This window comes from Maniola jurtina, chromosome 7 (genome assembly GCF_905333055.1).
Source record: "Maniola jurtina chromosome 7, ilManJurt1.1, whole genome shotgun sequence".
In the NCBI taxonomy this organism is placed as follows: Eukaryota; Metazoa; Arthropoda; class Insecta; order Lepidoptera; family Nymphalidae; genus Maniola; species Maniola jurtina.
In genome coordinates, this window is record NC_060035.1 from 9,575,696 (window position 1) to 9,602,758 (window position 27,063).

Genomic DNA, 27,063 nt, shown 5'->3' on the forward strand with positions numbered 1-27,063 from the left:
AATATATTGTGGACTAAATCCAAAAGAATACAAAACCTTTTCTCGTTTATTTTAGAAAGGTGCAAAGTAGAACTTTATTAATATTTTACCAAAATATAATTATTCGATTAAGAGCTGAATTTCTATCACCAGATAAACTTCGACGAATAAATTTACCTACTGTTGTGACAGATTGCCTGTATATAAAAACTGTCAAAACCTCAAAATTCTTCAGTTAAAACTTTTAGACGATTGAAAAATCGGAAAATTGATCGGTCCTTATTCCTTAGCTTTATTTCATTAAGTATTTTTCGAAGTGAACTCTACACTTTGCCACTTAACGTTCTCTTTATTTTAATTATTATTCTTTTATTGTATAATACCATCATCATGATCAACCTATTGCCGGTCCACTACTGAGCACGGGTCTTCTCACAGAATTAGAAGGGGTTAGGCCATAGTCCGCCACGCTGGCCGACCTTCGCAATAGGCGGCGGATGTATTGACCACTAGGCTGTCACGGCTCTTACATTTATTACTATTCTTATTTTACAGTATGAAAAAAATAACATTGAAAATAAATAACATTCAAAATACGAGATTCGGAAGTTGGCAGAAGAAGTATTTTTTGATCAAAGAGCCGAAACATTGGCGTTATCGGGAGTTTCCCCAAAACATTTCGAGTGCCTCTCGCCCCACATTTTATTTACCCCAAGAATGTGGACTTTGAAGACGGAAAGTAATTTGTTGTTAGTAAAGATGTGACGCTCTTCTTTAGATGCCCGTTAGATTACACATTTCCTACCCAAGAAACTATTTTAATCTGTGTTTTGTTGACTAACCTTTATCTTATTGAAGTCTGAGTGCCCCACCGCGGTTATCCACATCTATCGTATCAAGTACTTATTTGGTAAAGCTGTCCAAGTTCTGTCTCTACATAATATGTGCATTTATCGACGTAAGTAACATGCCTGTAGAGATGGATTTTTATTGCGTGAAACTTTTTAAAACGTTACATTTTCCAAAAACGAGTTTACAAGCTACTCTAAGTCCTGTTATGCATAGGTACGTATAAATAATTTTTATAAAGTAGAAGTGAAATAATGAAGAACTTTTTCTTAAATTACATCCATACTAATATTATAAATGCGAAAGTGTGTCTGTCTGCTACTTTTTCACGGCCCAACAGTTTAACCAATTCTGACGAAATTTGGTAGGTACAGGCTCAGCTTATATCCCGGGGATGGACATAAGCAACTTTTTATCCCGGAAAATCAAAGATTTCCTACGGTATCTTTAAAAACCTAAATCCACGCGCACGAAGTCACGGGCATCCTCTAGTAGTGTATACTTATAGCTTAGATTTTGCAGACATGAACTTCAGAAAATTGAGTTTATTTTCCCAAATATCTTACCACAAGAAATCACTGAAAAAAGAAAAATCGGGTCTAAATTTTTAATCTTGTATCTCTAACTTGATCGGTTCTAAAAAAGTCACGTTTAGTACTTTAACATAGGAAAGGCCGAAATTCCGTTCTCAATACATAAATAAACAAGAATCCCGAAACGTTTTTAATTAACGTTTTTCATTTCTGAAATATGTTTTTATAAAGAAGTAGGTAAATATAGCTGAGATCCATGAGTTATCCTTTTCTCTATGTAGCTATGTTTCGTTAATTAAAGTTTATGAACGCTAGAATTTGATAATAATCAGTTGATAAATAATTATGGGGTACGTAATTAAAAACTAAAAGAGTTTAGAACATCCTTACCAATTTATTTGTGACTAGCTGACCCGCCCCGCCTTCGCTTGCGTGAAATTTCTGAAAATCGTGTGGGGGTGTCCGTTTTAGAAGTCTTTAGATTCCCTGATTTGACCTATATTTTGATATGCCAGCTGTTTTTTTCCTTTTATGCCCGCGTTTTCGTAAGTATGGATTTAAGATTTTAAAAATCTCCTGAAACTGTTTGATTTTCCGGAATAAACTATAAGCCTATGTGGTAATTCAGGGTACCTACAAGCTATCTCCATTTCGAACAGCCATATTGGTTTGCTTTTTATAGCACGGAGGAGTAACAAACGTCCAACCTTTCACATTTACAATATCATGAAGATTAGATATATGTAATATACTTTGACATCATATTATTAAAAATATTTCTATATAATATCGTTCTTAATCTATAAAAAAAGTCGTAAATAATTTCTAACGAACATTAAAAGTTGGTTAATTAAAGGAGTGTATTCGCAAAGCATCTCACCATTAGCGATCGTTTCCTTACCAATACGCCCAGGGCTCACATCATACTGGGTAAAACTTAATAAACTTTAAACAATGCCAGGAAGATGCGATGTCAGAAGTTGTGGAAACTCAAAGTGAAGGCAACCGAAGTTATGCCCCTATTAAGGTATACAATATGTCTAATGTTCAAATAATTGCCATACACCGTCAGTGTTTGTAGTACCGAGTACTTTAAACTTTAGAGAATTCAATAAAACGGTGTACTTAACTTCTAAGTAATTAAAATGCTCTATTGCAGTCTATGAACAGAACTTAGAAAGCACTAAGTAGGTGTAGAGTGATCTGTCGATTTAGCTAGTTAAGCAACATCGTCCCAATTCGATATTAATTAGGAGAGTGATAGATAGATCGTATATGAAATAATTATGAAGGAATTAATGAATGAATATACTTTTATTGTACTGAACAAAATTAGTACATGTCTTATATACAAAGCAAAACAAAAATATAGGCAGTTAAATTTAGATTCATCAAAATTTCAGTAAAATTGGATTTAAAGGAAATATAAATAGCTAAGTACATAAACATAGGCAGGTACTAATCTCCTCTGTTATTAATTTTATGCTGTGACATTATTAAAAAAAACTTAGATTCCGGAAACAGGCCCTGGAGCACTGAGCTTTGTAATGTTACTTTCATGAATTTTATTTGAAAAAGAGACATTTTAATTAGGTTTTTGCATAGCTTATTGTTTAATAAAATTTTACCAAGCCACACGTTTTTTATTACATTTTTTTGCTTAAACATTCATAACGATTTTACATCCTAATGCGACCCTGTAAGTCGAAGTCTTTTTTTTTGTATTATTTTTGAAAATTAAAAGGCCGCGTATATTAGGTTCTATGTACTATGTGGTGAGTGCTATGGTTTTATAAGAGCTTGATACTTTTTATGAATGAAAATCTAGATTTTAATATAAAGGAACTTAAATTAGGAAAAAGAGTTAAAAGAGGAAAAAGAGGAATTTATTTATTTTATTTATTTTTTATTTTTGATAGGTAGACTCGAGTATATGATATAATTTGTGTTCCATTTGTATGCATGATAAACTGGGATGGCGTAGCTGTATCAAATTGGGGTTGAATCTATTCCCCGTTAAGCTCCTTTGTGACTCAAGCGCCATTAATGGAAAATCATTTTCCCTCAACTATGAAATTGTGATCCACTTTTATATATATCGACAAAAATGACGAAAATAAACGTTCTATTATTATATTGAACATATCGTTTTAAGCTTCACTACAATCTTGCCTTCAGGAACAATTAAATACTTAAGTAACTTCAGCCTAAATATGTACATAATAAAAAGCCTTTTGAATAATGTGTTTATTGTAGTGATGGAAACAGGCACAACAATGATTTAAAAGTGTGCATAGATAGTTTTATATACAATTTTTTTACTACGCCTTTATCGTCACAATCAACCCATCTTTGGCTCACGGCACCAAGCACGGGTCTCCATTCGGAATGAGGAGAGTTTGGTCATTGTCCAGCACAGACTTCCCCCATACCTTTGAGAACTATAAATGCCTAAAAATGAACTATTAAAAAAAAATTTAGAAGTTATGGTGGAGTAAAAAAATTCACAAACGTCATACATGTCATGAACCTTCTTTATATTTATAGCCCAAAAACTCGAAACGTATCTAAACCGTCTGACCCCAAGGAGGCAATCAATTGGCATTACCAATCAAAATTCTGTACGTAATTGAGCATATTTCTATTGTTTGCACTCCTTTCTTGACCGGCTACGGAACGGGGCTTGACCAACAAGAGGCATTTAGCAATTCTCGTAATGAAGTTAAGCCCAGATTGTGGTCAGAATTACGAGTAAATATATGATTAGGCAGGTACGAGTCAAAGATATTACAACTCCAGGTAGGCAAAGCTCATACTTATACACACGCTTAGGTGCGTGACATATACGCCCAAGCGTAAATAGCGACTCAGTCTAAATAGATAGGTAGGTAGGTGTTGGTGCGGGGCTTACGCACATTTGGAGTTTGGACCTTCAAGCATGCTTTAAAAAAAAAATACGTTAAGTACGAATAAATCCATTGATTTTGGAAGTGCCACCCCTAAATAAATGCTATCTACATATTTATGACGTGTGAAAATCGCTACAAAAGACTTATATGCCATGGACGTCTATCGGTTGATATTAATAATATGATGGTTATATTCTCTGTATGATCTATGTTCAAATAAGTTTCGACATTGTTGTTGTACTGTTGCCTGTATTTTATATCATTCATTTTTCTAATTATTAATACTGAAATGTATAGATGTCATAGCCCGAAGCCGATTGGCCTAGGCGGTATTTGCCAATGTCAAAAATAAATTATTTCTCAGTGATTATTAAGTAGAAGATCTGCCAAAATATGTAAAATCCACGTTCTTAAGTGTAATAGCCATTTTAAAGTATCGATGAACAAACAAAAAAACACGTCAAATTATTGTGACGTCATATGCCAGTATTTCATAGAAGCTCGTATACTAAGCGCGTGTTTTGACGTTATATAAAAAGATACTGATTTTACTAGTTGTCAAAAACCGGATTCTCAGGTCTACTGAGAGCGCTTAGTCCAAGACCAAAACTTCGGCTTATATCCTTGAGAGTCCCTGAATTTGCAGTCCAAAGCCGAAACTGTATTTAACTAATTGGCTTAAGACTAGGTCTATATTACCTATGTCTTTAAATGTGCTTAAATTAAGAATACTAATATTTTTAGGATTTTTATTGTTTATTGTTATTAAAATATCACGATATTTTCCCGTACATAAATAATTACATATTTACCCACAGTTAATATTTATTTCAAAAATTACTAGAGCCTTTGATAAACTAAACGTGTACCCATTTGCATGACTAATATCTCGGGCAAGTTTGACCAACAATGCCCCATACACGATTTAGGGTAATGAAGTTACGCGCGTATTGTATGTAGTCTGTCACGGCCACTATTAATCGTTTTAGAACGCCAGTGTTATTATCTGTTGGTTCACTCAATCATTTAACCCGTCACTTAGTAATTTAGTTTAAAGGACCAGGTTGCTTGCGGTTATTTTTAGTTTAAAGTATGCTACTAGAGATAAAAGTTTAGTTGAACGATTTGCCACTCACGGGGGTCCTATAAATTTATTTTCCGGTAGAAGAGCAATGTCAATTTTTCCTTGTTTGTCTTACTTTTTTTTAAATCATATCTGATACCTTAATTTTATTGTTATATTGTAAAATGAAATCGGCCCTATTCGCGTCTGCCTGTTTGAGAATCCTAAATCGAAAAGTGTTTAGCGAATTTTATTAAATTTTTCAGTATAGTACTCTATCCACAGAAAGAAGTCAGTATAGCGTTCTCTCCGTTACGTAATCCCGTGCAAATAACAGAGACAAAACTCAGTGGGCGTTGTGTGTTTTCAATCGCAACAAAGCGTGAAACAGAAACCCAAAAAATTTGGATGAAAATCGCTTGATATCTATGATTTATTATTATCAAAAGATGCAAATTTTTTTTTTTTTACTAAACACCATAAAGGTTTCTGTTTATTTTGTTGATACAGTATTTTTAAAAACATTTCCTTTTATTACATAAAACCAATAACAAGTGTAAATTAAAAATTTATAACACCCCCGACGATCCAAAGTATTTGAGTTTTCCAAAACATCATTTTCAAATAAATAATTATGTATATAGGCAACGTCCATCTTGACAGCTTGACATTTGTTTATTGACCTAATATTATGAACCTAACGGTTATCTAACCTTCTTTTCTACAAGAAAACTAGAAAAGAGCTGATAACTCTTAAACGGCTAAACCAATTTTTTTAGATTATAGCTAAGAACACTCTCGATCAAGCCACCTTTCAAACAAAAAAAACTAAATTAAAATCGGTTCATTCGTTTAGGCGCTACGATGCCACAGACAGATACACAGATACACAGACACACAGATACACAGATACACACGTCAAACTTATAACACCCCTCTTTTTGGGTCGGGGGTTAAAAATGAAATGTTTTAAAAACAATACCCATGACATGAGCGAGTCAATAGTCAAAAATTAACTGAAATAGGTACAGGAATTCCTCCAAACTAAATTAAATTGAACACAAACGGATATCTATTTGCATGTCTTATCCTTGGGCTGCCACAGGCGGGGCTTGACCAACAATGGGGCATTTAGCAATTCCCGTAACGAAGTTAAGCTCAGATTGCGGTCTGCCCCTACTTCTATGAATCGTGGTGAAACAGGGTACAAATGAAAATGCTTTGCGGATAGGACTTGGACTGATATTAATCTTCTGCCTTAAGGCGCTGTTTATAATGGAAGTAGCGAACGGAAACGTTACGATGGCACTTTTCACACGAATGACAATAACAATACAGCATTTGTAAACTCCTCAATCATGATACTGCTAGGTGATGGGCTACTGGGGTAATGTCCACCTAAACTGCGAGAAGCAAGAATTGATATTAGGTACCTATGGGTTGGTAAATAGAGACTGAACTTGGCCTTCGAACCCCAGAATCCAGATCCTGAGGCTGTGATAGAAATGCCCACATGAACCGGACGGTGACGATCTAGGATCTGGAGATGGGCATTATTGCTACTTCATCATACATTGCGGCATTATTTTCCTAAACGAATTTTGATTTATTTTTGATGAAATAATTATTTTTCTTCACAATGATTTCACATGTGACATTTCATGGAAAGTGACGGTTTTCTCTTTCTTACACAAAGCGATGTGAGGTGTTCTCGCTCGCACACTCTTTAGCGTCTTAGCTCGAGTCGATAACCATGCGCGCGCGAAAAATAATGTGGGATTTATGTTTTAAACTTTGTGAAGATTTAGTTTCATAATTTTTACAGACCACTTTCAAAAAGGAAGTAAGTGTTACCTTACGATGATAGGTATAACAAGACTTTTCACGTGATTTTTCACATGCTATCTCTGAAATGGATCATATCTAGTAGGATCTATCGATTTTATGAATTGATATTATGATTAAAACCAAATAGTTCATGATTTTGAATGAACTAATTCCGAAAGCCACCTTATAAAACATCCGGGTCAAAAGCAATCGTACGTATCCAGATAAAAGTACTAACTAGTAGGTAAATTTCTTGTTCGAGTTTGCAGGCAGTTAGATACCTAAGGCTAAGTTATTTAGTTTTCCAGCTGTATACGTACATATACTGATTTTTATTTTTTATTACAGGTGAGTGAATCTTCACTACTTGAGTGCAGCAACGGGCGCTACACAGCGTCCGAAACGGTGAGTTCCTTTCGAAAATTTGTTGGTAATTTGCACGTCAATACAATGTTATGGCATAATGAGCCTCGGCACTCGATAGCTCAACGGTTGAGGAGCGGATTGAATTCCCAAAGGTCGGCGGTTCAAACCCCACCCGTTGCACTATTGTCGTACCCACTCCTAGCACAAGCTTTACGCTTGATTGGAGGAGACAGGGGAGTATAAGTCATGATTAGTATGGCTAATATTCTTTAAAAAAATGATTTTAATTAATTTTACAATAAATATATTGTAAAATTAATTTCAGGTACCATGAGTAGGTGAATAGATAGATAATTTAATATGATAAACGCAAAAGTTTGTATACATGTATGGATGTTCGTTACTCTTTCCTGCAAAAACTACTAGACGGATTTGGCAGAAATTTGAAATAAAGATAGATTATACCCTGGATTAACACATAAGCTACTTTTTTATCCCGGGACATCAATGAATTTCCACGGGATTTTTAAAACCTATATCCACGGGAACGAAATCGCGAGCATCAGCTAGTAGATAATAATTTCCTGTAAGTCGGTGATATAGTTACTCGTAAGTTAGTGATCTGCCCATGCTTTGGACGTGTAGCTAGTCAAAATGTCTACATAATTTGTTTCGATTTTTTGTTTATTGTGAGTTAATTTTGGGAGATAGACTCCACTCCGCCTGAACCTATGCGTTGATTTTAAGGCTTTATTCATTAACTTTTAAAAGTTATATTTAGTGGTTTTCTTCTCGGATCTCCATAACACATTGTTTAGGTAGATAATAAATGTATAAGAAACGGTTAAGACAATATATTATATATTTACACTGCAAAAGCTCTCAAGTAGCGCTATTTTAGATGACCTTTTCGACAGTTAGATATACTAGATTAAATACACTAAACTATATAAAAGATACCAAACCTTTATTGTCTCGAAGAATCAGTCTCGAAAAAGTGCTGAAAACTAATTAGCCTATATAATTATTCGGTCACCCATCCAGATACTCGTACCAAGTCGACACAATGCTATATTTTCCACTATATTATTAAAGAAATAATTTATAACTGTTATTTAAGCTACATTCGATTTCTGTAAGCTAGCTATTTATAAATTTGTGTCTACTGACATCGCCTTGGCTAACTTAAATCGAATTCGAATGCAGCTATCTACATTTCCTTACATAAAAGTAAAAAAAAAAAAAACTTTTGAAGAGACCGAAGAGTTAATCAACAAGATTTTCATACTTTCAAGAGTATCAAAGCGAAACGTGGAATCCACAAAGTTATTCGGCTTTTTTGCTATTTCAAACTCCCGTAAGTCATGTAAACATTTTTTTCCGCTGGAGTTTTCTGTACATTCAATTCCTGAATATGATTTCGAGAGAAATGAATGAGTACCGCAAATGTATACCTAAATGCTATATTTCGGTAAATGTGACTTTATATAATACTTATATATACCTATTTAGAAACATTTTATTTTAATTAATTCAAGCTTTTGATGCGTTAGGACGTAGGTATTCATTTTATATTACATATTTGTATTTTCTACATATTTGTAAGCTCGCCCACCACATTTTTACCACATGCTACGACAGGTAATATTGGCAAGTACCTACCTACCTCTGTAGAAGTTGCTAAAATATTTGAGACTACTGCCTATAAACCTTATAATACCTAAAACTAGCTTTTCCCACGACTTCGTCTGCCTGGATTCACATTTTTTAGTTTTTTAAAGATCCCTTTGGTATGGAATGGAAGAGAACCTAAGTTCTAAATCTTAAGTTTTTAGATGTAGCGGTTTGAGATGGAGTACATTGATACGTCAATCAGCCAGTTTGGTCTTTTATGTTTGGTACCAATAGCTGATGGTATGACTCGCTAGGATAGATATTCGCAAAATTATAAATAGGTCACTTTATAGAGATGTTATAGATGCAATATCTCAAGGTTTTGACCCATTGGTTGAGGTATACGATGATTATGTTAGTAAATCAGTTTCTCCTTTTGTATATTTAGACATAGATTCTAATCATTGACATAAGGTCTAGTAGATCATCCTGTCAATTACTACATATACTAATAAAACTCTTGGTACCTATTCATGGTACTAGGTACTCCAAAGACTAATTATTACGGCCCAGTTTTTAACGCCACACTCTTCCACGTTTTGCGTTAAAAATCTACATTAAAAAACACAAAATATCACTCCGCAATCCACTGTAAAAGCTATTCTTATAAAAGTAGAGTTGAAAGCTCCGTGAACTTGTATCTGAATTCTCCCGACTCGCATTCGTAAACTGAAACGTAAATGAATTAGTTTAAGGTACATATTTATATGTAAGTTAAGTTTGTTTAAAGTTTAAGTGGAATATTGAATTCTTATTCAATGTTTAAAAACTTTATTTTTGTTTAATATAGTAAAATATTCATTATTTTCCAGTATCCCCAGTTACTTTTTTAGTAATTCCAACAATGCCTTCTGCCACACATTTTATTGTGGACACACTTGTACGATACGAGTTCATAGAGTGTTTATTATCTCGAGCTGATTTTCGAATAAATATAGTAATGGAATAAAAGCCGCATTTGACTCATTTTACTAAAATGACATATCTCGGCCATGCATTACATGTTACAGATGTAATCGAAAAACGGTTGAATAATTAAATTGCAATCAAATACCTATTCTAGAAGCAATGCCGATGCTATGTTGCTGAATAACGTGCAACTATAGTTTGGAATATATGAATGGAAAGAATTTCATTTTAAAATAGTGAGCGGTCGTGGCGATCATTGCGCTGCATGTTTACCAATTAGCATCCAGCACGCGGCTCTCTTCGAAGAATTACATTCCTTATTTTCCCGGTAATTGATTTTAGATTCATGATCGCTTTCCGTACTTACCCACTGACGAGCTTTACTTTAGTTCCGATGTTCGCAGAATTATGAATGAGTTTATTCGAGGGCTTGTTACGACTGCCTTTTTGTTTGCCTTAGTAATTTCAATCAAATCCTCTCCGATGCATCGAAGGCGGTTTGGCATGTTTGTATTTTACCCTCTGTCTGTACGGATTGTTTCTCTTTTAAGCACATTGTGTAGAACGTAAACAGATAACAGTCTAAATTGCAGAGCCGCTCTCGTAGGATCGCCTCACCTCTCGTACGCGGAGCGTCGACGAGTTTTTGAATTTTTAAATTACTCATTGTGCGATGGAATGCTGCTAGTCGCGATGTTTCGTAACAACATAGACTGCGCAATCAAATGTGCACTCAAATACTTAGACTTATGCCTCAAAATGCAAGAGCTTGCCGAGCAGTTGGCACAGTTGGCATCGCGGCCGACGATATACTCGCAAGTCTAGGACGCGGTCCTCCGGAGAGTGATACTAACGAATGTAGTCCTAAATATTTGATTGTTAAAGTTGAAATATCCGTGGCGCCCGATCGTACTCTTGATATCCAGCTTTTAAATTACATGGGATGGAGATACGTCTATGTAATCCATGAGTTAGGATGCAAGCTCTAATGGATCCATGAAACCGTACACAATACTGTCAGAACGTCTTCATATCGTCGATGCGAGGCAGACATTTTAAGTCTGAAATAAGTTTTACATATGCAAGAGAACCGTTCACCTGGAATGGAACGAGATAGTGAAACAATATAGCGCGTCAGAAAGATCGACCGCTTTCGAGTTTCCACCAAGAAAGTTATACTTACGGAAAATGGATTATTACGAATGTTACGTTTCGAACTATTGTTTCGTTTGCGTAATGCATTGTTTTGTTTCGGGTGAAACTATATAGTGGAACTTGTTCTGGGCTTTCTCAAACTTCATGCTTTGTTAGTGTAGGTACCTATATCGTTGCATTCGTTAAATCTAGTTAATTATATGAAACTCCGTTCTACTGCAACCTTACGTACTTATAAGTTTATTAAAAGAAAAATCTGCTGACGTCTATAGTACCTATATTATTATCTCTAAAAATATTGATATACTTACCTATTTGATATGCTTATGTTATTCATGTTTTTCTTATGCTGCTGTATGAAAGCTATTGGATTAAATGTAGCAAATACTAACGTTAGTACATAAATATGAAGACAGTTTGTTAAAATAATGTGATCGTGGTAACCATTGTTTCTCATACAAGTAATCGTCCAAGTCATCGACAGAACCCGTTCCACGCCGACGACGTATAGCGTCGTAGAATGTTATTACCTCGGCAACCGGGAAGCGCAGCCGCAACTGCGTGTAACAGAGAGGGAAAATGAAGAAAGTAGTTAGTTAGAGAGAGATAGAGTTCGTGGGAGGAGGCATGGGGTCAGCGAAAGTGCATTGCCACGGCCATTGCGCCGCACCCGATGGGAAAAGTAGTTCTTGACGTATGTGGAATATTCACCATGGGAAATTGTACGAATATTGCCACACGAGATCCATCTGCAGCTTCATTGACAAGTCAATTTGTGGTTTGGTACATATCGATCTCTGCACAAATACGTATTCATTACTTAGGCAGAAATTCGTACTTATTAGGTAAGACCTACCTGTCTAAAATCCAAACACGGAGTTCACAGGCTATCGTTAAACCTGCTGAACCTCTCCATATACATATAAGATGAATTTGTAATACAAGGAAGTGTATGAACGCGTTTACACTGCGGAGCATGTGAGATAAAGTCTGCGGTAAACGGTTGCGACGAGCGACGGCGACGTGCGATATAATGTCGCGCGATTGTATGCAGCGTGGCGGATCGCGGTCGCTCACATCAAAATGCTCTACACTACATTTCTATACAAATTGTTACGTGTTGTACAAGTGTTACGCGTCTCGATCGCGTACCGCAAAGTCTGCTTTTCAGCTGCCGTCGCGCTACGCATTGTAATAATGCTTTATAGTTCATACCTACTACATAGTGTTATGAATCGTGCACGTGTACCTATGCGTGTACTGTGACGTCTTGTACTATTAGAAACGACTTCTAAGACTGGTAACGCTTGCCATATTCGTACCATGGTCGTAGGTGTCGCTTTATCCAAATAGGTGTAATTACCGCGCCAGTATCTATGCAGTCTGTGCCACTAAGTATGCGTGTCACACACTTGAAAATTTGAATGCATGTGCTTTGCCTATCTAGAGTTTTATAATATCTTTGAAAAAGCCTCTTAAAACTACGCAAATATTACATTCATTTTCATCATGTTCGGATGCTTCTGATATTTTTTCATACTCATAAAATAAGTCGGTAGAAATATCGATCATTTCAATTTGAGAAAGGGAAAAGCGTGTCAAGTGAGGTTTGGATCTCTTGTCTGGCTGGTGGCCATCGAAACAAAAGGTGATGCGAAGGTATCTCTTGAAGACGGTCGAGATCTTTAATCCAAGGAACTCTGACTTTATTAGACTTTTAATACTAAATTATTTAAGAAAGTAATCATAATATAGGTATCAAACTACTACCTACCTACCTACTACTACGCGATAATTATTTAATATTTATGAATATAATATATCGATTTTGGTTACGAGTTACGACGCGACGCGACGGGAAATTCATCTGTGAAACTGTGTCGATAAATCGAAAAGTTTACTTATCGTGGTACGATTATGAGGTAGGTACCTACGAGTACTTATTACTTATAACCATTATTTTGATGTAAAACCACAAAATAGTTATTAATTCACAATAAATAACAATAACAGCTCTATTAGTATAATTGTATCCGTACAGTTTATCAATTGATATAATTTCATTAAGCTGTTAGCTGACGCGCCCTGGTTTGTTCGCAAAAATCCTTTCTTAGTGAAAAAATTAAGAAATCTACATGCAAAACCTCAAGGCTTTGAACCCAGTTGAGCTGAACTTTGATATTAAATCAGTCAGTTAGTCTCTCCTTTTATATATAGTTTGAAGTAATATGTTAAACCAAATCAGAAGGTAGAGTGTTTTCACCTAAAATTGCGCGCTGCACTTCTACCTCAACACTGAAATTTTCACCCACGTAGAAAATTTAAAACGGTACAAAACTCTGAAGCTGTATATCTCTAGGGGTCTTTACTTAATGGGTAATTTTTATTGTTAGAGAGATGACTTTGCTGCTAAAGTTAGGTTATTCTCTAAAAAGGAAAATCTCTGAACTATAATATTGAAAACATTGAAGAGTTGAAACTATGATAGACTAACAAGTCAGCTAAACAGATTTGTGGTATGCGTGACTACAATGTTATGGAGTCTATTTTTATAATGATGTGCACTGTAAGATTATATTTCTACGTACATTTATTACAGGATATTTACATAAAATAGCTTCTAGTAACATAAGTTTTGTTATTCTAACGTTCTACGTAAATAAACAAGCTGAACCGCCCCGGATTTGCTTGAGTGAAATATTTGAAAATATTTACATTTTCATAGAACATCTAGTCTAATGCGGCCAGTGTACTCTTGGATTTCGACTACTCATGCTCCACATCCATAAGCGATTTGCATTCGGAACATCAAAATGCTATTTTCTATTACTATACTTCTCCCCAGACAGACCTATTATTAATTCTTCTATTAATCTGACAATAACGGTAACAACAGTCTAATGGGTAATGATTAAAACCAACAACGGAATTAGGTCTGCATGTAATTCGTTTATTCTTTGAAAATATACCAAACATCAACATAAGTTTAGACATAAAAAACATAATTGCAATTTACGAAGCTCACTTTGATTAAGTACAACACTAACTATACTATAATATGCAACGAATTTAATAGTTAATGCTCACGACGCGTTGCCCGTATTCGCAAATTACTATATACTCGTACTGGCACCCAGGAGGGCGTTGTGTAGATTTATGTGTGCTTGGTGCTTACTTGCCTTCTCTGGTTCGAATCTGGTACGTAAGAATGAATTTATTCTTTCAACATGCGTTGAAAACTTAGATAGGTTTTATTAGATAGATAAATATGTAGGAATAGGTAGGAATGTACATAGGTTAAAGTATTTTTGAACAAAAAAATCGTTTAGAAATGAGTTTAAGACTAGAGGCTCGCCAAACTTTTAAAATATTGTTTGTTTTGTTAAAAACAAAACAAACAATATTTTAAAAGTTAACCCTAAAAGGGCTCCATACCTCAAAAGGAAAAAATAACCCTATATAGGATTACTTCGTTGTCTGTCTGTCTACTTGTCTGTCATGTCTGTCAAGAAACCTATAGGGTATTTTCCGTTAACCCAGAATCATGAAATTTAGGAGACAGGTGGGCCTAATAGCACACGTAAAGGGACAAATTCGAAAACCTTGAATTTGTGGTTACATCACAAAAAAAATTATACAACAAAAAAAATTATAATGTGTTCATGAACAAATAGTTAGTATTCTCAACTTTCAAGCCGTTTTGGTGCTATTCCCGGGATAAATTTCTAAAAACAGCTACCTTTAGGGAATCTGTAGACTACTTTATTAAACTTTATTAAATCCATAATTTTAGTCGCAAAATTTAATTACAACGGCTTTCTATTTCGGTAAGTAAAGGTATTCTTTTAACATAAAACCATGCCGTATATTTTTACGAATATACCTATTGGACTTCCGTTTTTAAAATGTATCGTTAAAAAGACTCGTTAAAGTTAAATATTAATGGGGCCGCTATTTCATTTACTCTGAAAGTCATTAACGGGGTACTTTAGACGCTTATTATTTGGAAAACGTTAATGTACTATATTTACCTACTACTTTTTCGTAAATATAATTCTTGCGATTAGCGACAAAATTTTGCTTTTGCTGGGTTTCATAATGTAAGTAGGTACTTACTTATATTTTATTTATTTACTTAATTGAGAATCTTACACTGCATGAATAATAATTATTTAATTTATGATGTCAAAAGAAAAAAACTACGCCAGTAGGATAATTTAAAATACCAATTAGGTATAGCGTTATGTAGAAAGTAATAGTTCGCCGATACCCGCGACTTCGTCCGCGTGGAGTTAGGTTTATCAAATTCCTGTGGGATTTTGATTTTCCGGGATAAAAAGTAGCCTATGTCACTCTCCAGGCAATCCAAGGTATAATTTATCTCCACTCTAGTCGTAACAGCCCAGTAGGTAGTATTTACGTGAAAGAGTAACAGACACACACACACACACACACACACACACACACACACACACACACACACACACACACACACACACACACACACACACACACACACACACACACACACACACACAAACACACATACATATACAAACTTTTGCACTTATATCATTAGTGTGATTGCTTTAATTTACCAAATACCAATACATTTCTAAATTATTTTAGAAGTTAATACTACACTATTTTGCTAAAACAAAACAGAACAGTTGAAACACAACAACATATTATGCTTATTCAAAGCTTACAGAATGACACATTTAATTTGTAACCAATTAGGAAAACGCGTGTTATTTGTAACGACCTAATAAAGCCCCACAAATATAACAATCCAGTGCCTAACCACGGGCAGCCAATTATAAATTAATCTACACCAGATTACACATAGCCGGGCACTTTCAGTAACTTTTTAATTAAAATTCTTCCAACAAAGTTTGTCGGCCTACCTATAATTTCAATTTTTACTTTTGAACCCTCCTCACATATGGAAGCTTTTGTGCTCAAGTTAGTTTCAAAAATAGCCGTCTACCTGTATACCTACACCTTAATAGATCCACGGTCAGTGGTGGTCAGCTGAAGTCGAACGGTTCTATGGACATAGGTATCATGTAGGGTTCTCCACACGGAAATGATCTTACACCGCACCGCTTGAATTCAACGGCTTCCTGCGACTCGTTTGATGTCATCCGTCCACCTAGTTGTAAATTAAATAAAAATCCGACGAATTGAGAACCTCCTTTTTTCGAAGTCGGTTAACAAATAGGTAGTCCGATCTAAACACATTGCGAATGACTGTGCATTGTACGAAAACAAATCTCAGCCGGGCTTGTGTATATGTTACGGGCAATTTGATAAGTCCGGGCACTATTAATAATGTCCGGTCTGTATTAATAATGCCCGACTCAATTGGGCAATGTGATTAAAACAGCATGATTAATCACTTTTCCCGGCCATTATGAATAATGCCCACCCTATCTTGGGCAAAGTAATAAAATAGGTGAACTGTAGTGTTTTTGTTTATTAAATGAAAGAACCTAACCTAACCTCTTTTTTTAACTCTTGCCCGTAACATATATATCCATAGTCATGCGCAAACTATCACTTGTTTTAAGGTGTCCCTAGAATTTTAAGATTATAATATAACTACTGACTACAACTTTAAGCTATCTATTTTTTTAAGGTTCTGCATTTTTAGGGTTCCGTACCGCAAAAGGAAAACGGAACCCTTATAGGATTACTTTGTTTTCTGTCTGTCTGTCTGTCTGTCTGTCTGTCCGTCCGTCCGTCTTCGTGTCTGTTGAGAAAACCTATAGGGTACTTCCCGTTGATTTAGATTCACGAAAGCCAGGTAGGTAGGTCTAATAGCATCGTACCGTAATTTCTAGACCAAGTGGGTTTAGTTCTATGTTGACATGTCAATCAACGTAGAAGTAATGAAAGTCAGTTTATCCTTTATTGTGTATTAGATGATAGATCAAATAAAATACACTCGTATATCAGATCCCTCATTGTTATGTACGACCAAGACTTAGTTGGATCATTATTCATATGACTTCCTCCACAATAAATGAAAGGGCATCATTTATACTGTCGCGTTACCTTGTGGCTGTTAGGCCTTTTCATTTCGCATCGCTATATTTTACTGTTAATGTTATATGACATAAATTAATTAGACGTGATTATTCATTTCCATGATATTTAATTATCAAATTTGATGCTATGCAGAATTTCTTTACAGGAAAATTAAAATAAATGTACGAGCGATATTTTTTTTTCCGGCGAAGCAGTTTCAAATGGTATATTTTTTTCTACACAACTGCGGCAAAGCCAAAAGGAAAGGAAATGATTTTAGCAGTCTATGTATGTATATGTGAAGTCGCGGGCATCAGCTAGTACTTTATAAGATTCTACTAATAATACTAGAAGATTTAGCTTTTTGGAAATCCCGTCGGAATTCTTGAATTTTCCGGCACAGAAAGTATCCTATGTTACCCGGGATGCAAGTTTCTCTGTGGAACAATTGTTTTGTGAATATATAAAAGATGTAACAGAAAAATACAGAACACTCAAGAGTCGCGATAAAACAAAATACCGATTTAGGCACAGAGGCGGAGAAAACAGCGTCATTTTCACTCCCCCCGAACTTTTCGGCGCGCCGAGGACCACTCAACCCAATTCTTTTCATATCTATGACAGCTGGTATACTATCGGGCTTTTAAAGAAACCTATTCATTTTGACCTCAAGACGTTAGGGAACTTAATAACGGGGGTCGGAAGCCGAACCGTGCGGCGAGTGAGGCGCATCATCATTACGATTTAATTTCAAGGGAAAACGCCCGTGACAAAGTCTACGTTGCCATTATTCTGTTCCACCTCAGAGGGTGTTTAATAAACAAATGACGCGGGGCCTCGTAATGATGTACCGGTCCAACCCGCCCTGCCTCTCGCCTTGTAAAGCCTATTTTATGTTCTTTGTAAGTGTACGTACCGACGACCGCAGCGTGAGCGAATGAGACCATTTCAGGAGTACCACTTTGATATTTATAAGGACATAATACAGTTCATTTTTGCACCATGCGTCCTCAAAACTATTCGCACCTTATGCAAATAACTATGATGTAAATTAGATGAGGGAAGTTGTAAGTAGTTTAAAGCTGAAGATTTTAATTTCTATTACGACTGTTGTGTGACCCAGAAAATTGTTACCATGTATACTCTTAAGAGGAGGGTGAAAGTTAAAGGTCGATTAGAGTCGTAATTTTTATTTCAGTCAGACTTAAAATCGGAATAATTGCTCTTAAAGATTTTGTCCCGAAAGCTGTAAAATTACGAAGGAGATAACAGGCGTTTTACCTGCTTCCACAATTCCCCCTAATTTATTCGCTAAAGTTCTTGTAATGGTCACGAATTTGGGGTCTTCGCATATATGAGATCTGTTCTTCAAACAGTATTTATCAAAAAACTGCGTAGTGTGGGAAGTAGGTATTTAAACTATGACTATACCAACCAACTTATTTGGACTAAAATATAACCTTTTTAATATTTATTTTTCAATATAACTACTCCTAAATATTCTATTGTTTTATTAATTCGTGACGTTAATTTTCTAAACCATTTTCGTTTTGAGGGAAGAGCCGTGATCACCGTCATTTTAATTCATCACCGTCCCGGGTGGACGGTGATGAATTAAAATGACGATGATGATGACATTAACTTTCTTATCGGAAAGCTTTAGTGTAACAGTTTTGCCCTGCACTTTTAATATTTCTTAACCTTCAAGTCGACCTGCACCATCACTTGCCAGCAGTCTGTGTTAACGTTAACTTTATTTTAGAAGTAGATATCAAATTATGACTTTTCTTGAAAGTTAATGTCAATGTTAACTTGAAGAGACACACTTGGAGCTTATAAGGATCTTGAATAATATAATGTCAGGGAAAAGTAAAAATAATCCAGCGCCATACATAAGACATACTGTTTACATTACAACAAATGGTTTCGATACTTACAAACATTAGCACCTGTCACGGTGTCGCTGTCTTAATAACAGTATTTATAAGGAAAGCTCGGAACACGAAAATACAATTTGGTAAAAGGTGGATGTTGTCACAGTAACGCGAGTGAAACATTAGGCGGATCGCGTGCTGTTCCGAGCTTTTTACAACAAATTACATACAAATAATAGGTATTGGAGACATGCCCAATGACTCTGGTGATATTTTGGTATATTATACTGTTGAGCTTTAATGAGCGGTCTATCAGAGCGTAAATAAATCTATTTTGGATACAATACATTCCACGTAATATCATTTAGGGATGTAAGGAATAAGATACTGATAGGTAGTCAATACCCGGCTGAGTTTCTTGTGGGCTCTTCTCAGACTTGGGCGCGTTTTTTAAACCCGCGCGTTTTAGTATTAAGTTTACGTAATTAATTTATTATCACTACCTGATTGTTTGACAATCAGAAAGTGTATTGGTAATAGTATTCAATTTGAATAAATGACTTTGACTTTGACTTGGCTTTAATATCTACTGTAATAAACAATAATTTCTTAACATCATTTGAATTTCTATTTGCTGTTTTCCTTAATAAGAAGTGTTTCAGGGTGATCTCTGCCTAAATCGATTCAGCGGTTGCATGTACTACAGTTGCATGACAAGCCGATAAAATTACTTTACGGTTACCGTTAAACTTTGACCGTCAATAAAAGCAATATATATGGGTTGTACAAGTCTAGATTTGTTAACTTTAATATTAACTTGTGCAACCCACATTGTTTCTTCTTATTGGTCAAAGTTTGGTACGTAACTTTAACTTCTATGCAACTGGCCGGCTAAGCCGATTTTTTTTAATACATAATATTTTTGTTTAAATAGGATATTTATAGGATACATTAAAATTACTTTTACTAAAATTGAGTATAAGATTGCTTGCAATGCTTGGAACTTGCAGTTTAATCATAAAGTCGTTGCTTGGTGCCTGCAATATTAATACACCATCATCAGTTCCTAAATCTTCATATCATACTTCATATCTTCATATCTGGCCAAGTGCGGATTGGCAAATTTCACACTCCTTTAAGAGCATTATGGATAACTCTCAGGTATGCAGGTTGCCTCACAATGTTTTCCTTCACCGTTAAAGCGAGTGATATTTAATTTCTTAAAACGCACATAACTCCGAGAAGTTAGAGGTGCGTGCCCGGGATCGAACCCCCAAACTCCCGAGCAGGAGGCGGACGTCGTAATCACTAGGCTATCACGGCTCTAAGGCATGTTCAGTTAGAAATTAAAATTTAAATTAAAAATACCTTCCGCAATTCGTAAACGACTACAAAACCTTATTTGTTTACAAACAGTTAACGAGCGGTCAATCAATCAATGTTAAGGTAAACCTGTTATCGGTGCTCCAGCGGATATCCGATTATGCAGTAAAGGATTATCTTACACGCTACGAAGCTCTGGCAGGCTTTGAGTAGGTATGTTAATTTAAATATATTGACGATTCATGCCGCTACTGTTTTACAGAATTTATTTCATATAATTGTGAAACCATTAAATTATTTCTAAACAAAATACAAACCATAAGAAACCCTTCCCTATATAAGGGAATTATTTATCCTTAAACGTGTAAATTCAAGTCAATACATCAGGGTCCAGTGTAGGAAGAAAAAATAACAAAACGTCCGAGGAGGTCCGGATCTCATTTGGACAAATCGCTCGTAGCGGTCAGGTCAGATACCAATAACAAGGGCCACGTGCTATTGTGTTCCTAGCCGTCATTAGACGCTTCCGGGACCTCGACACACGGCATTTGCTATCTTATTCCGATAAGTATAAGATGTGAATTCACTTAGCTGTAAATCTGATCTCACCAATGAAGATGCTGACGCAAAGCTGAGCGCAGAGGGCGCTAGAAGCGCGATGGCCGCTGTCATTTTGTAATTGCTTTGTTTACATCAGTTTGCAAATCGATTTTTTGCTGTTTTTTGTGGTTAAAACCTATCGATCAACGCAATACTTGATATGTATTCTACCTGGAAGCTCAAAGAATTGAAAGACGAATTAAAAAAACGAGGAGGGAGGATAACTGGAAAGAAATCGGAACTTGTAGAAAGGTAGTCCTAATATATATTATTAATTTTTTTTAGTGGTCTTTTATATAATTAGCACCTTTTTTTTGGATTTGAATGTTTTTATTCTTAAATAATTCATGTTAAAAAATTAAGTATAGTCCTGAGATCGTTACTTTAGTACATAATATATGTTTTTAATTTTTAGGTTAGAAGCCTACGATCGAAATTTTAATTTTGGTCACCAAACCCTGCAAGCTTCTCAAAGCCAAGCAATTGACGTACCTGCTGTAGAACTTTACAAAGACGTTAATAGCTCCACCATATTGCCGAAGATTACCAAACATCATATTCAAAGTTACTTTGATAGGTAGGTACCTAGTGCTTATAATAACAAATAATATAATATAATTCTTTCAAAAGACATTTAATATAATAATACTGTTCCTTTATTTATCATGTAATACCCTAAGCCTCATTCAGTCCTCATGCATTGGTATTTATTTCAGATTCAATAAAAATATCTGCGATGCTGTTAAATTGTATGAATCGAGATACCTTCTTGTTTTACGATCAGCAACATCTGGCCAAGATACTTACCTAAAAGGTAGGCTTATTTCCACTTATACTAGACTAGCTATTTAATTTTAACTAGCTGATGCCTTGGAAATTGTGTGGAATAAGTTTTTTGATTAAGTACTACTGAAACTCCTCACACAATATTCCAGGATAAAAAGTAGCCACTCTTCAGGTTCTTAACTATACCCATACAAAAAATCACATTCCATTGCTCTGTTGTGGCGTGATTGAAGGACAAATGAATAAACCAACAAACAAACATACTTTTGCATTTTTAATATTAGTAGGATATAAGAAAATAAAAGGCGATGACTGAAATAATATGCAACTACTATTGATTGTGGTATGACAGTGTGGTTTTAGATTTTGTTTGTGTACTTGCCTTAATTTGATAATTAAAATTTATTATACCTATACTTCCAGGTTATTGCAAGGCATCCATGAAACAACTTCAATACGAGATTAACATCAAATTAAATAACGATGGAATGCCTGAAGAGGCAAACTGTGAATGTGCAGCAGGTGAAGGCAATGAAGCCCACTGTAAACACATTGCTGTGGTGCTTCTTGCAGCAGAAAACATTGTCCAGCAAAAAATAATAATACTTCATGAAGTTTCTACGTCACAACTACAGACATTCCATAAGCCATCAAGGAAATATTATGCTACTCCATTACGAGCTTCCAGATTCCCATCAAAAAGGGATATAAATAATACTGTCTTCTCGCCATACTTGAAGCAAAACCCTGATTTTGACAAGAAGGCATTTCAATGCAGATTCCAGTCCATGATTCTAAATTATCCACAGTCATCAATGCCTATAAAACAGATATATCCTGTAGCCAGCCAACGAAGCATATGTTTGGACCATGAGTACTTGGAAAAAAGTGCTATAGATTGTTTTTTAGAATCTATGGTATTGCAAAATGTATCAGAACAAAAGATTCTGGAAATAGAAAGGGAGACTCGAGGACAAAGCAATAACCCAAAATGGCATAGTTACAGAAAAACCCATATAACAGCCAGCATTTTTCATACTGTGTGCCATTTAAAAACTGAAAGTTTATTGAAATATTCCAGTCAAATCTTACATAAAACTACAATAAAAACCAAAGCAATGGCACATGGTAATATAAATGAAAAAATTGCAATGAAAAAATATATGGACACTTTTAATCTTGAAATTACAGAATGTGGGTTATTTTTGAGTAAGGAACGTCCTTACCTAGGAGCATCCCCTGATGGCTTACTGGGATCAGAAACAATAATAGAAGTAAAATGTCCATATAGTTCGCGGAACAAAGAAGTTTGTCCACTAAATGTGCCATATCTACAATATGAAAATGGGAAACTCTCTTTGAAAAAGAACAACATATATTACTATCAAATACAAGGGCAATTGTATGTCACAAAAAGGAAATTTTGCAACTTATTGGTTTATACCTTCAAAAGTTTAGAAGTCATATTCATTGATTATGATGAAGAATTCATTAAGTACATGTTAGAAAAACTTGATTATTTTTATCACAACTTCTTTAAAGCTGCTGTGATTAAAAAACTCCTATATAAAGAATAATAATGTCTAATAAAAAATTTATATAAGATTAAACAGCTTTTATTTCATAATATTTTCTCTAAAATTACATACAAAAGCACAAATGAATAAAATTCTTGATGATAAGGCTACGTGGTATGGGCTTAATTCACTTTTTAAAATCTTGTAAGTTTTGGCTAGCCCAATAATACGTTCTATGTGCACTCGTTTGCTTGCTAGTTTTCGATCCTGGACTATTCTAATACCAGGTATTTGTGTCTTTCCTTTCAAATATGTTGGAATATTAATAGTAACGTCTTTTGTAGCAAATATATCCTGCACATTGAAACCTCTATCAGCCATAATAGAGTCGCCACTGTCACAACGATTAACCAGCTCAGATCTTTCTATGATCTGTCTATCACTGACAGAACCACCATAACATTCTGAGATATATGATATTAGACCACCAGGTGTTGCCCCAATCATAGCCTTCACAGTATTTTTGTGTTTATAATTGCTGAATGTCACTTGCTGTGCTATAGGATTACCAGGCTTTGTAATGGGTATTTCCGTTGTGTCCACAATAATTCTTGTACTCGGAAAACCTCTTTTAAATGCCTCCGGCATAAAGTATTCAACTAATTCTTTAGTGGGCCAAATATCAATTAAATTCCATATTTCATACATAAAATTGATCCATGTTATAAAAATGTTTGCAACATTAGTTTCTGAAATACCAAACAAAAATGCCAACTCAAAATCTGGTAAATACCTTCTAAGTTTCATCATTGTTATTAACATTTGGTCACGAACACAAACATTCATAACTGTACTTCTCAAATAGTTTAAATTATAGCACATAGGAGTTAATGTGTCTAAGAGCAGCATGAATTTGTCATAGTTTTCAAGACCGGTATAAAAATGAATAGTTTTATTATTGCCTCTCATAGCTTCTAGTGATAATATTCCTAAAGTACTACCACACTGAGTGCTAACAGATATTGCTTTTGGAGTAATGTCTTCTGTTGAGGACTCTATTATTGTAGATATTTCTATTTCAGTACTCGTAGAGGGTTCTGGAATACTTTCATCCACAGTTGGTTGACCGAAGTCAATTTGGCGTCTGCTTCTTGCCAAATATCGACGGGCTCTTGATGTAGGCGTTGTTGACACATGGGTGGACCAAGGAAATATGCTTGGTATGGTCCCCTTTTTTAAATACCTGCATATTTGAGGATATCCTGAAAAATAAAAATAAATTGAACAAGTCAGCAATATTATTTGTCTAAACTAGTATTGTAACATAACTAGTAAGATAAAAAATAAGAGCTTTTTAGACCAGGCCTAAAACTATAGGTGGATAAAGGGTGACAGGATACATAGTGATACATTAGTGATGCATGGTTTGTTTATTCTTTAAAAGAAACTAGGGAAATATTCAAACCAAATTATGTGTGTTGGAAATCAGCTTTCAAACACAGTAAAATATTTATAGTTCCATGAACACACTGGTACAAATGATAACTGCGATTCTGTTACACTAATGACTGAAATTAGATACTTTTTAACTCACCTGTGTAAGCTGACTCTCCTACATAATCAGACTCTTGGAAATGATTCCGACATAACCTGCTATGCAAAGTCGCCACAAAATTTTTGCGACGTATAACCTTCTCCCACTGTTTTTTTAACTTTGGATCTTTCGGAAATAAATGGACACCGGAGTTAGTACATCCTGGCACAGCACAAAGAGGCATATTTTGAGAAAATTAAAAAATTACTTTGTGAAAGGTTATTAAACGTATGAATATGACAGTTTTCAATGGCCATGGCGACGATGCGCCATCTGGCGTGATAAAATGGCAGTCAGCATCCCCATTTGGTTCAATATGACGACCAAATAGCCGAACATCGGCAATCGATTTGTTAATGGTTTATGACGTCATGAAATATAGTCAATGTTTGTAACTTAATATTTGATATCCACTTAGACTCCTCTGTATTTATATGCCACTTTGTTACTTATTAAATTAATTAAAATTGATTTTGCATTCATGTCATACTATTTGCGTAACAATTAGGTCAAATAGCAATATAGACCTTACGTCTAGGTACGCTAGGTCTTCGATTCGTTTCATCATCTTTCGTTACATTTTTAACACATTTAAGTACAAAGCACAACCATTCGGGGTCATACACAGCGTTTCTATTTACTACTTATATTATTTACTATGGGATTCAGTTTCACAGTAAATAATATAGGAAGTAAAATCACTTCAGCGACTGAATTAACGACTTATTTAAGATCCTCGTAAGACAAGCTCGATACCTATCTAACACTGTTCCGACTCCAACTGTCGGTTAACATCAATAAACAAGCGCGGTGCACGCGTCCTACGCTTCTTTCAATTGAATTTTGATAACTCCAACGCAAAAAACTCGGTATAGCTCACATTTCCATGCTGTACTGTCGAGCCGGAGTACAGTCGGCGTCGAGTCCGAAGATCTTACTTCTAATATTTTTAGAAACTATTCAAATATTTTTAGAAACTATTCAAATATTTTAAGTAGTTCTAAGTAAGTAAACGGTCCTTCTTAATCTTAAATATTGTATGAACGGAAGATATCTTGTATTAGCAGAGCGCCTTTGCAAAGAAAAATACTAAAATGTAGGATTTTGAACAAACTTTGTAATTAATTAGCCGCGCAGCACAAGTAGCTAGTTTGACTACGAAAATTAAAGTGGAGGTACATTTAAAATTATTCACAATTTTAACACAGCGCACTGTAGAGCTGAGCAAACGCGACTTTTCATGTCGATTAATTTGCAAAAGAGTTACATAATTATATATTCCCTACACTATGCATTATTTTACAAAAACAAACACAAAACTACCCGTAGGTATCATATACGGACATACCTACGCACAGGGCACATACCTATTATGCTGACACACACATACATGCACACACAAGCTCACTATTCCGTATGCAATAGTTTGAAAATAAAGAAAAAACTTTCCCGAAAGTCAATTACCTACATGAAATGTTGTTACGAATAAAATAATAATTTAGAAAACTCAAAGTACAGTACAAAAGATCAGAATGATTTATCTATGCTTGGGAAGGGAATCATGTAATTACCTACTGATTATTCCCTTTGCATTTTTTATTTTTACTTTTAATCATTATCGTAATACATCAATAAGACCCACCATTAACATTACAGCTTGTATCGAAGAAACTTTTAAGCGATCTCATAGTTTAGGTGCTAGGATTTCATCGAATGTACTGAATACACGTATCTCATTTTAAGGAAAATTTATAATTCATACCCCCTCGAGATATCGAGTCTTAGCAAGCCCAATTATTTGATAAAAGCTTCCGTAAGTAGACCATCAACATCATAAATAATGAACAACGCTATCAATAATTTCACCGTAACCAATTTTATCAGATCCAAATGAATATACTGCCGTCAAAATATGTAGAAACCACCGCAGCCATTTATGCCGTCTCGTATATATCAATTGGTTGTAAAAACTTGTAAGGAGCTCTATTACAAAGTATTAAAGTACAATTTGCCTTGACGAGACCCAAAACCTAATACGATCATGAAGAACTTTACTATCTCCTTATTTAATT

The 27,063-nt window shown here is 35.0% G+C and overlaps 3 protein-coding genes across 4 annotated transcripts in view; 2 read left to right on the top strand and 1 right to left on the bottom strand.

Annotated features, from left to right (window-relative positions):
- Positions 1-27,063, top strand: part of LOC123867066 (polypyrimidine tract-binding protein 2) — a 270,705-nt gene that overhangs the window by 50,729 nt on the left and 192,913 nt on the right. Inside the window, exon 2 of one of the 2 annotated variants that reach the window (XM_045908910.1) lies at positions 7,509-7,565. The exons of the other annotated variant lie outside the window; for it this stretch is intronic. Within the exon in view, the coding sequence (XP_045764866.1) occupies positions 7,509-7,565 (57 nt within the window). The remainder of the gene's footprint in view (positions 1-7,508; positions 7,566-27,063) is intronic. 2 annotated transcript variants of the gene reach the window in all.
- On the top strand, positions 21,114-23,457 carry LOC123867067. The gene is made up of 4 exons (XM_045908914.1): positions 21,114-21,346; positions 21,510-21,671; positions 21,811-21,908; positions 22,304-23,457. Exons 1-4 carry the CDS (start codon positions 21,255-21,257, stop codon positions 23,455-23,457), a joined length of 1,506 nt encoding a protein of 501 aa, XP_045764870.1. The 5' UTR covers positions 21,114-21,254.
- On the bottom strand, positions 23,497-25,280 carry LOC123867069. Its single transcript, XM_045908915.1, has 2 exons — positions 24,992-25,280; positions 23,497-24,659 (listed from the first exon to the last, which is right to left on the bottom strand). The coding sequence occupies exons 1-2, from the start codon at positions 25,173-25,175 to the stop codon at positions 23,497-23,499; spliced, it is 1,347 nt and encodes a 448-aa protein (XP_045764871.1). The 5' UTR covers positions 25,176-25,280.

Coding starts and splice junctions, on each gene's coding strand:
- LOC123867067 (XM_045908914.1), top strand. CDS start 21,255: ATGTATTCTACCTGGAAGCTCAAAGAATTGAAAGACGAATTAAAAAAA. Junction 21,347..21,509: donor AAATCGGAACTTGTAGAAAG/GTAGTCCTAATA, acceptor TTTAATTTTTAG/GTTAGAAGCCTACGATCGAA. Junction 21,672..21,810: donor ATTCAAAGTTACTTTGATAG/GTAGGTACCTAG, acceptor TATTTATTTCAG/ATTCAATAAAAATATCTGCG.
- LOC123867069 (XM_045908915.1), bottom strand. CDS start 25,175: ATGCCTCTTTGTGCTGTGCCAGGATGTACTAACTCCGGTGTCCATTTA. Junction 24,660..24,991: donor AGGAGAGTCAGCTTACACAG/GTGAGTTAAAAA, acceptor TTTATTTTTCAG/GATATCCTCAAATATGCAGG.